At 32.9% G+C, this 11,944-nt stretch overlaps 1 protein-coding gene across 1 annotated transcript; it reads right to left on the reverse strand.

The window, feature by feature from the left end:
- Window positions 1-2,431: 2,431 nt before the first annotated feature.
- Window positions 2,432-6,677, reverse strand: LOC107897032 (uncharacterized). The gene is made up of 11 exons (XM_016822363.2): window positions 6,496-6,677; window positions 6,284-6,367; window positions 5,724-5,819; window positions 5,562-5,637; window positions 5,369-5,464; window positions 5,161-5,234; window positions 4,962-5,069; window positions 4,695-4,832; window positions 4,079-4,184; window positions 3,492-3,700; window positions 2,432-2,814 (listed from the first exon to the last, which is right to left on the reverse strand). The coding sequence occupies exons 1-11, from the start codon at window positions 6,547-6,549 to the stop codon at window positions 2,746-2,748; spliced, it is 1,110 nt and encodes a 369-aa protein (XP_016677852.1). The 5' UTR covers window positions 6,550-6,677; the 3' UTR covers window positions 2,432-2,745.
- Between the last annotated feature and the right edge of the window lie 5,267 nt (window positions 6,678-11,944).

An 11,944-nucleotide genomic window follows, 5' to 3' on the forward strand; every position in this document is an offset into this window, starting at 1 on the left:
CGGGTAAAAGGAGATTTCACTAATAAGAGAAAAGTACAAGATGGAGAGAGTCAAAACAAAGAAAACCCGAAACCCAAAGGAAAAACCCCTTCAAACTAAAACACAAAAGTTTCTCTTGATTGTGTTAGCTTCTATGTTTAAACCTAAGGTAACTATAGCCCTTTCATAAGTTGAAATTTGTAGCTTTTCTATTTAGAATATCCCTAGATTAATTAGAGTTTAAGTGGGACACCAAATTAGAATTTAATTGAAACAAGGAAACTGAGAAACTTAAGGAACACGTCACCACGTCATGACGTGGCATTCCATTTTCGTCGTGAATAGGAGGTGTCGCGTTGTCAAAACAACGGCTTTCTTCTTGTCATGATGTCGGCAGCTCATTGCGTCGGTGTGTCTTCTCTCGTTGTGATGTCACCCACTTTTTTGGTCTAAAATGCAAGGCATACACAAAAAATCTCCACCTTGACTCATATTTGACTTAACTCCTTTGCCAAGCCCGTAAATGAGCCAGGCTGTGTGGCATATATACTATGGCAATAAGATTGGAAAACCATCCTAAATCAGACAAGTCAAACATGGTTACTGAGCCATGAAGTGCAAGCTAGCTAGCGCTGTGCTAATACAAGGTATGAAAACTCGCTAAGTTACATAAGTGTTCTTGTGTATTGCAAGTAATAGGAGAAATTCGAGAGTTTGAGGAGGGACCAAGCTAGAATCTGTCGTGCTTAGACAGTTTTGCTTCTTGTAGTAATATGCATACAACGAGACGACCCAGGGCCGTAGGATACATTTCCTTTAAACTTTATAAAGTTGTATGCATTTTAAGCTACTTCATAAATTTTTACATCTTAAAAATATTTTTTTTAATAAAATGAATATTGCAATGCTAATTAGATAATTTTGTTTTCATATTGCTTCTATTATGTGATCGTGAATTTCGAATCTTGAGTGTAGCACCTTGTAGTCTGGACTTGGAGACCGAGTTTGGTATGAGGTGTTATAATTCATTGAAACACATCTTATTGAGGGATGATGGAGCACCCGTCACATTTCAAACAAGACTGGTATATAATATAAGTTGTCAACTAATTTATTGTGAATATAGGTTAAGAGAATTTATTTTGTTATTTGAAGTCAGACTATTGTTTGATTTAATTATATGTGTATTTCTTTATCTAATCAACCTCTGCAGCTTATCCCCAAGCGAACTTCTCCAAACCACACATGAAACAGATTTTCCAATCCAGCAAACAAATTCCACACAACATGGAGCTGAAAAACCTCTTGAGGTCCCATCAGCATCACAAATACAGATGACTTATTTCCTGAAGAATCACCTATGAAACACCCAAGACTTCTAAACTAATTTCATCTTAGAATATAAAATGTTTATAAATTAAACAATAGTATTGTCATCTGTAGGGACAAAGAAAGAATGGATTATGGTCTATGAGATTGACTAACATGATCAATTTGCTCACTGTTTTTGAATTTTGACAAACTATAATACTAAATAACAAGTTATAACTATTGTCAGCATCCTCTATATATGACATGTTAGCAAATTCTTTTTGACAAATCCTATTTTTTTGGGTGTGTGTAAATAGCTCTATAGCATTTGATTTTTTGTATGTAAAAAACATGACAAAAACAATGTTAAATATGTTTTACTCTTTTGTAAACGATGATATAAATATGTAGACAATGTCGGTGTTTTTTTTGTCATTTTACTTTTACCTATTGTCTATATCTGTTAGGGGTTCACGAATGCTGAAATTTTGCTTTTATTTGGGCTGTTTGACTGCTTGCGCTGTCGCGATTTATTATTTCTGTTTTAGGCTGTTTTGGGTGCTGGACTTGATTTTCTCTCTGGTCCTTGATTGGTGGTCTCTTCTTTGATCTGTACATCTTGAGTTGACTTAAAATAAGGAACCATTGATTTGGATTTTTTTTTCTGTTTGGGGGGGGGGGGGCGTTTAATTTGGATAATGAAGATTAATTGTTTTGAATACATGCATGCATAACATATATATGTGCATGTTTGCCAAGTCCTTTCTAACATGCACGCAACAAAGTGCGCGCAGCCACCTAGTAACTTATTTGAAGTTTCACGATAGTATTCCTTGCCAAAAATAAAGTAAATTATGTTTATTACAGAATTTTCAATATCAAAGACGTAACTCTCTGTTCTTTATTGAAGTTGAACCTTTTCCTCGTTATTACATTAATTAACAGGACATTTTTAACTTTCTCCAATGTAAACCCTACACTATCTATAACTCTCCAATCCCCTTTAAACACATTTGAACCCTTATCTTAGATTGTTGCTACAACAACAATGATTAAGAAATTTTAAAATTGCCACAAACTAAATAATGAAGTGAAAACTTAATAAACAGCCAAAATCAAATGGATAACAAACACAATCACGTCTTAGAACACCATATGATATGTGTATATAGATAGATAAATACATACAATAATAAAGATATATAGATACAATAACAAGAGATCAATTCAATCGCATCCCCTTCGCCCAAATCGAAAGGGAACCCTGAAAAATAGCCCAATTTTCTACTTGATGCAAGCTGCTAATAATGCCTAGGAAAAAGGAAAAGGCATTTGGTTCACCTCCGATTAACCTAATCCAACATCATTGAATAAACAACAAAATACATGATATCCTTGAATTATTTCCCACATAAAAATATTAAAAATCATTGTCCGCTTCTCTAATGTTCCAGCTTAGTCTAGCTTGACATTTGAATACAAAAGTGTGTCCCTTGTCAATGGCATATTCAGAAGGAAGTAAACCTGCAGTAAGCACACAAAGGTAAACTAAGAATGGATATTGATTCTACAGTTATTGACAACATAATCAATCGAGTAAACAGACTTACAGCCACCACTGATTAATGAACAGAAACGAGTTAATACATCTCCTAAATCAGTCAATAGGGACAATAAAAGACAGACAAAAACCTTTCCCACTAGCAATCTAAAGAGATCATTATTTTATTTCTTTCACAAAGGTCCGGTAAATTTCTATTGATCCCTACCATCTTTTCCATAGTCAATCTTGTAACCTGGTAAGTCCCAGATTGTTTGAAATCAAACATCAGAGTTTAGAGCAGTATGAATACCAAAATTCCTCTAATCTATTAATATTCTTAGACAGAGAAAGCAATCTCCAGGGTCAGTAATTCTGACTACAGGATACAAATTTCAGTTTGGCCATAAAATGGGATAAAAGCATTGTTTCTGAAATCTTAGAAAAATGAAAAAGGGCAATGGACACCTCTGAGGGAAAAACATAAAGCGTAAATGAGTGCATCAGGTTAAAAATTTGCCCAGGTTTTCCAGTTGTTGGAAAAAAGGGAATAAAAGAACTTTCAACTGCTTCCAAAAGGTATTACAAGAAATGTTGACAATGCACTATAGGAAGCATGTAATGCCTGGCATTGGACATTAATGTATAAAACAGATCTTACCCCCAAGAGAGTTGCAATAAGAAGAACAACTCCAGTTATCCAAGCAAGGGTCCTTCTAACCAACACTTGTGCAGCAAGGGTGGTATTAGCAGAGCTTGTTGTGTCTGCTAACCAACGTGGAGATGAGCGAGAGGTATAGATCACATTCATCAATGTTTTTGATTCTGGCTGAGGTACCCCATTGAAGACAATAACTCCAACAATTTGACCTGATCGATCATCAATTAGAATTATTAAACAATTTAGCTGCCAGAGGTTGCGGGGACAAGGGTGATAGAAAGGAAAATGCCATAAAAGCATTTGCAGCAAACTTTGAGAAATATTATCACCAGAATAAATGCACAGAGCCTTGCATGTAAATTAGCATGTCTAGCTTCACTATTGCATATAAAGAAACCTATGATAAAATAGATTAAAAAACATATATCATTATTTTCTTTAGATAGAGTTGCAAACTATGTCTGGCTTTACTTTTGTATACATAGAGCATGCAAATGGAGAACATAAACTGGAAATACCAGCTTTTTATCACTCTTAATTGGTGAAGGTCGTTTTTGTTCAATGATGGAGAGTTCAATGTTACCAACCTCCATAAGCTGTCTGCAGTAAACCATATATATTCGAAAGTGTGGCAAGCAGAAGCCTAGTTCCTAGCTTATCAACACCATCTCTGTCTAGCTGCTCCAGCAAAACCTTAATTTGTTTTAGGGAAAAAATAAAAGGTTTAGCAATGGGTAAAAAACGAGGAAGGAAACATAAACAAAAGGCAGTACAGAAACTAAAATAGTATGAAAATAGATTACTTGATAGAATTAACTATTTTCTGCACTTTAGGCCAATAGTTAAGAGACAATTGATAATCATTCTTGAAGATAAAACGACATGTGTCCCCATTACACATTTGATAAGAATAAAGGGACACATTAACAAGGCCAAGCAAGCATGGCAGGTAAGAATGCCATTTGTCATCACAGAGCAATGACATTCTCATATCAGTTTTAACTAAAAGTACCGCAATGCAAATAAACTCTTTCTTCTTCAATAATGTAATTAACAAGTGGTTCTTATCAGGGAAAGTGGACTGAAGGAAATAAGAAACCTTCCACTTAAACTTGATAGTCTTCAAATACATTTCCAGAGAAACATCAATCTATAGAAACAAAATGCTAGTAGTTAGCAAAAACAAGTTTGTATGTTATGTACCTTAATACCATCAAAAGAACCCATTATTATCTCTGCAGGTCTACGCAAAGTCTTTGACAAATGTCCATGCTTCTCCATTGCTTTCCTTATATTGCGGTACAGAGCAAGCAGTTTTGAAACAAATTCCTTGTGTGCTTTCTGCAAAGAATTGAAACCTAAAGATCTCAGTGAGGTAATGAGAACTCACTAGAAAATACTATCCCAGCATCAGTTTAAAAAAAAAAAAATCATGAAACAGCAGATGAAAGGATGGTTCCCGAACAAGACCTCTGGCATACGAAGAGTCACATTGTCAACATCTGCCACAGGAATAGTCATTACTCCATGAAAAGGTTTTGCAGCATCAGCAACATATGATCCACCCAACCAGGATGCCTAAACATATATATATAAACCACTATGACATGTGTGACCAAAATAAAAACCCGAGAAGAGAAACAAATAGGGTATCAAATAGTAAACTAACAAAGTCAATAATATCTTCTTCAGTGTAATCTCCAAGAGGCTCATCCAAAGAAACCACAGACACTTCCTCTTCATCTGCAAGAAAATTAATATAATGAACAGATCCCAATGAATTAATGAATAGAAGCATTTAGGAAATATATTCAAAAAAACATGAAAAGTTATGACTAAAGTGTGCTAGTTTTACATTGTGACAAATGATCAGATACCTAGAAGCTGAATGTCTGCTTTACTTGAGCCAAGATCTACACTACTCTTCAAGGCTCTTCCGAAGATAGCATTCTTGGGGTCAACAACAAGAGGATCTGAAGACAGAAGAACATTTATTTAAATAAAATGCAGAGGAGAGAGTAGGAGAAAAAGAAAACACAGAAAATGCACTTCAAGTTAAAGTGAAGATACCATCGATTCCACTGACTTCAAGCATAAAAACAGCTCGAGGTCTATTAAATGGATTAGGAATGAGAACCTCATTTAGCTGCAAAAAAAGTATGTCTTTCAAGCTTTTGAAAAAACAAAGAATTAAAAAAGCTAATTACTCAGGATTAATAACTAAAGAACGACCTTAGATGAACCAGCAGCTGAAAGGGTAGTGGGTGGTGCAAAACCAAGCAAGACTGATACAGTAGCACCAACTTCAGTTAACAGCATCGACTCTGACTATTTAAGTGGAAAAAGAATGGAAGTGAGAAGCAAGATCAGAATTAGGTTAAAAATTAGAGACATGACGAACAAAGGATAATCAAATACGCGTGACAAAAAGAAAAATAAAAGGGTTTAGAAGAAAATACTACCCCCACTATTTCCAAGATCCATCTAAGAAGACAATATATACACTTTTTATCATATATAACTTACAGTAAAAAGATAGTGACAAGAAGTTATCAGTACAATCTTCAAAATTAATATGAAGAAGAAAAATAAAAAGGGTGATATACAAAGTAAAGCATATGCATAAGCTAAATTACTGAATTTAAATCCTAATAAGATTCAAGATATTAGTTTCCAAATTTACATATTCTGGCCAAATAGAAAACCATCCACAATCTCTTGATGCTTAAAATCCATCATAAAATATAAATTAAAAGAAATTAATTTCAAATTAAGGAAATGAATAGTTAAACCTGAGCAACATCGTTGGAGGACTGAGAGCGAAGAAATTGATTATTTGTACTATCAATGAAGAAAACGGATCCAGTAGATTCAGCCTGTGATGAAATCAGAAAAATAAAAAAATAAAATCGAATCAATTAAATTAAATTAAATTAAATTAATTACAAACAGATCCAATTATATTAAAACAGATTGAGAGAGGAGAAGAAGAAAGAGAGCAAACCCTAGGAAATGCGAAGAAGAGAAAGGAAATTAAGAAAACGGAGAAAATCTTCATTGCAAGAGAAGGGATAATTGTGAGAAAAGAGAAGAGTACGATGTGTGTGGTGGTTTCGCGATCACGGGACTGGAGATGGAAGAGGACGAAAGAACCAAGGAAGAGGACGAGCTTTAGTTTTTATCTACAAAACCGACGTCGTGGTGCTTCATATTCAAACCGACGTCGTTTGTTGAGGTACTGATTGGGTTGAGTTCTTGGGCCAGTATTGGAAAATAAAGTTTGTGATGATATTAAAAGTCCAAAAACATGTTACATGCTTCATCTATAATTTATAATCTATACTGAAAAATCAATATATAATACGGAGGGATTATACTGTTGCTTATCTTTTTATACAATTAATATATTTTAATAATCTAAAATTTTAAATTTATCGATATAATTATATAAGTGAATATTTGGTACACTAGCAATGTACTTTTTTATTCTATAAGTAACTTTAAAAAATTAAAATAATTTACTATACTCTTATATGACACTTGTCAATCTCCTGACCCTACTTGTGGATTCTAAAACCCCCACTAACAGTGCACCAAATAATTTCCCTAATTATATTTGCCATGCAAGTAAATTTTCAAATCAATCTGATATCTTCTATTATAAAAGTATAAAATAATATATATATTAATATTTATTGAACTATTAAAATTTATTTACATAAAAAGTAGTTAAAATTTTTTAATTTACATCAAATTTGACATGCATTATCTATATGAATGAATATAAAATATGATGGTTTGATTATTAAAATTTAATAATACAAAGAGATACGAAAGTATAATTTTATATCGGTGTAAATGAATTCCCCATATATAATATATAAAAGCACAGTTTAGTGAAACATATTTTCAATTAGAGGTGTTCATGGGCCGGGTCGGGCCGGGTTCGGGTCAGGCTCAACTAAAAAATCATGCCAATTTATTGGGCTCGGGCCGGGCTGGGCCCAAAAAATGGGCCTAAAATTTTACCCAAGCTCAACCCGGATAAAAATACTAAAACCCGAGCCCGGCCCGGCTCGCCCTTATTAATTTTTTATATTATATTATTATTTTTAAATATATATAGTACATCAAAAATACTAAAAATATCAAAATAAATATTTCCCAACAAATTGAAAATAAATTTTGAAAAATATGTAAACTTAAATAACACTAAGATAAATGCAACTTAACAAGCAATTGCTTCTAAAATAATAAAAAAATTAACAAATGCCTTTAAAATAATAAGAAAATTAACAATAAATTAAATTTTATACAATATCCAAACAATAACAACAAAATAATAGCAACATAATAGTAAAATGGTAGCAAAATATGGAGAAAACAACAAGAAAATAACACTCAAAAATAAAAAATAAAAATATTTAGATTTTTTTGTCCTTTAGTGAATTCGGGCCGGGCCCGGGCTAAAAATATCTTACCCGAGGCCCGGCCTATTTTTTAAACGGGCCTTTTTTTTGTCCAAATCCATTTTTCGGGCCTATATTTTTGTCTAAACCCTCTCACATTTCGGGCGGGCCTTCGGCCCTGGCCGAATAGCCCGGCCCATGCACACCTCTATTTCCAATATAGCCTTGGCTTTTGGTGGTTCATTATATTCCTGAATTTATCATTTTAATTTTTTTGTTATTTATAACATTTATAAATGATAATTTTAATGTTAGTAAAATATTTAGTTAAATAAATTTATTTGAATAAAAAAATTTTATCATACTTATAGATAAAAATATTGATTTCATGAAAAGACTTTTATTAAATGAATTTACGTAATAATAAATAAATATACTAAATTAATTTATATTTAAATTATTATGTTTATGTTAACCAAAAAATTTAAAAAAGTAATACTTTAATTTTAAATAGAAGATTTTAATTATTTATATAATAAGTAACTGAATATTGTGTATTTAAAATTTTAAAATTTTAAAATAATAAAATAATATAAATATAATATATTATATTATAATTAAATTAATTATATATTATTGACAAACTATTATGATGAATTTATTGACTATTAAAGAAGTAAAAAAATTGAATCGCGTAGAGTTTAACTTACAAATATATCAACTTTTTTCTAGTTCGTAAAATGATTTAATAATGATTAGAAATTTTATTATTAACACTATATTTAAATGATTAAATTATTTGATATAGATTAATTATGTTTATTAGTTATTATTTTGTATGAAGCAAGTTTATTTGAGTGTTGAATGATTTTTTGTAACACCTCGAAATTTTGGGTTAGAAGTTTTGAGATTTGTGGTTAGGGTTTGTGAGCGGGTCAAGCAATTGAATTTGTTGTTGCGTTTTAATATTGGAATGAACTTGCTGGTTGGCTGGTTGAATGTGAGTTAATTGATCTCTAGGTTTTGAGTACTTAAATTTGTTTTAAGTTTTAAAGTACTTATTTATTTATTTTAAATTTTATTTTTATCTCAAAACCCAATCATTCCACATTATTTTTCCCATTTTAGTTCTCTGTGACTTTTCTGTAATCCCTTCTTCTTTATTTCTTTCCCAAAATTCAGTTTTCTTGTAATTTCTTGCTTTTTCGGTTTTATCGTTACTTGTCGTCTATCAAGAGAGTTTTGTCCTCGTGTGTTCTTTTAATCAGAGGTCAAGAAGGTTTTGAACGGTTTGGTGAGGCGAATCAAACGGTTCGTGGTGCTGGGAATCACGATTTAATGTGTGTGTTCTGAACCTGTTTAAATTTGCTATCGAATCATTGTCAGATTCTATGGAATACGACGATCTCTTGAGTGTTTCTAAAATTAAGGTGAGTAGGGATCGTTTTGATGGTGGATTTCTTGATTTCCATTTGATTTTAGTGTGGGTTTTGGCACATTGATGTCGGTATTCTTTTCGTTGAAGAAGTTTACATTTTGGGGTTATTTTAGGGTGGTTTCGTGACGACACGGATGTCCACACAGCCATGTTCAATTGGGAATTAGGGTTTTAAGGAATTTTTTTTACTTAAATTTGTTTTAAGTTTTAAAATATTTATTTATTTTAATTTTAATTTTTATTTCAAAACCCAACAATTCCACTTTCTTTTTCCCACTTTAGTTTTCTGTGACTTTTCTATAATTTCTTCTTTCTTCTTTCTTCCCCAAAATTCAATTTTCTTGTAATTTCTTGCTTCTTCGGTTTTATTGTTACTTGTCGCCTGTCAAGGGAGTTTTGTCCTCGTGTTAATCAGAGGTGAAAAAGGATCCGAACGATTTGGTAGAGTGAATTGAATGGTTCGTGGTATTGGGAATCGCGATTTAAGGTGTGTTTGTTCTGAACTTGTTTAAATTTGCTATCGAATCACTGTTAGATTCTATGGAATACGACGATCTCTTGAGTGTTTCTGAAATTAAGGTGAGTAGGAGTTGTTTTGATGGTGGATTTCTTGATTTCCATTTGATTTCGGTGTGGGTTTTAGCACACTAATGTTGATATTCATTTCGTTGAAGAAATTCACATTTTTAGGCTATTTTAGGGTGGTTTCGTGATCGCACGGTCGTGTTCAATTGAGAATTAGGGTTTTTGGGCAATTTTTGGTGCCACACAATCGAGTGGCTGAATTTGGAGTTTTAGTTAATATGCACACGGGTGTATGTTTTGGACACACGGTCGTGTCTCGTAGGCACACGGGCGTGTGAGACTTCCACGCGATTGTATCTTCCCTGCATCTTATTTTGGACAGTGAGTTACACGGGCTGCTTACGTGGTCATGTAACTTGCTCACACACGAGCATGTGGACCACCATACGGGAGTGTAGACCTCCACACGGCCAGGGTATACGGCCGTGTGGCCCTATTTCGTAAATGTTCAGTTTTGTGTCATAATTTGACTGTTCCAATTCTTATGTCGCCTAACATTCGTTGATGCCTCTATATAAGTGTTACGGACTCTGTTACAACTTAGAGTCGTGTGAGTATTCATAGTTATAGATTTTACAGTTTGTTTAAAGTGCGTATGTAAGGTGATTAATGATTTGAAACACTATCTAATGATAGGATCTGAGCTAATCTGATACTTAGTTTTTGTAATTGAATATGTGCACTTTCGTTTCCGTATCACTGTTGCGTGTTTGTCTGTAAGTCGTGTACATTGTGCATCTGCATGAAATTTAGGTTTTGGTTATGAAGAGTAGGGAGTCTGATTCGGTTGTTTAACTGAATTCTTAATAGCGATGATACCGCAATACAAACACATGACAGCTCAGCTGCATATGGTTATTATTCAAGTGGCCTGGTTCCACATATCGGGGTGTGTAGGGTGGATGGACCTATCATGGTCCTATGTGGTGTGCAAAGTGGATGGGCTTATTATAGCTCATATGCGGTGTGCAGAGTGGTCAAAATGGTGTTCAGATGGTTTGGGTGGGTTTTGTATTCATTGCATTTACTGTATTATTGACAATCGTTTGACTTAAATTTGTTGGAATATTATGGTTATTTCTAATTATGAAATCCCCAAATTGTTGCATTATAATAATTATCTGATGTGTTTAGTACTTTAGTGTGTATGGAGTAGTGTTTTTGCCTCTGTGAATGACTTATGGAAATGGTTCATATGTCTAACTTCAGGTGTAAGATTCTCTTACATTGTTCGTGTATTCTTATCTGAAATATAGGTTTTTTTTAAACTCCGTTTTTCTGTCTTTCGTTTACATTTTGGACTCACACTGAGCTCACGTAGATCGTACCCTTAGTTTCTCCCCTTTAAGTACTCTCGTATTCTATAGATGAACTCGACATTCTGGAGGTCTCAGACGGATAAGTTTCGAATTGGTTAAATAAAGTGTTTCATTTCAATTCTTAATTTTTTTCAAGTTGTTCTTGACTGTAAGTAATGATAAAAACTGTGGTATAAGTTTTATTTTGGGATTTTTGTAGATTGTTATTTTGGATTGAATTTCAAAAACTGCAGATTTATATTTCTGAATGTTTTCAACGCAACTTAAATTACTATTTTGAATCCTAAATTGTTAAATAACTTAGTTCGTTTTTAGCAAACTATTTTGTAAATGAGTTTTAAACAAGCCTTTGTTTGTAAGTTACTTTTAGATCACTTCGGTGATCAATGTGGCCTCCGAGATCTAGTCGAAACTTCTAGGCTGGGTTTTGAGTTGTTACATATAGTGGTATCAAAGCCAGGTTTGCAAAAACTCGGCCTGTGTTTTTACGTATCCATGTGCGCGCGTGTTCGTTTAAAAAAATACTAAAGTGTTTTGAAATGATTTGTGTTTTGGAAATGTTTTATGAAAATGTGATGTCTAAGACTCTGATGATGGTCTGTATGAAACTCCGAGACTATAAGTTTAGCTCAGTAAAAATTTGAACTATTGTGTTTAGATGTTTATTTATGTTTGGTTTCAGAATTTAGATTTTTAAAGTTT

The sequence above is a fragment of the Gossypium hirsutum genome, chromosome A10 (genome assembly GCF_007990345.1).
Source record: "Gossypium hirsutum isolate 1008001.06 chromosome A10, Gossypium_hirsutum_v2.1, whole genome shotgun sequence".
Classification (NCBI taxonomy): Eukaryota; Viridiplantae; Streptophyta; class Magnoliopsida; order Malvales; family Malvaceae; genus Gossypium; species Gossypium hirsutum.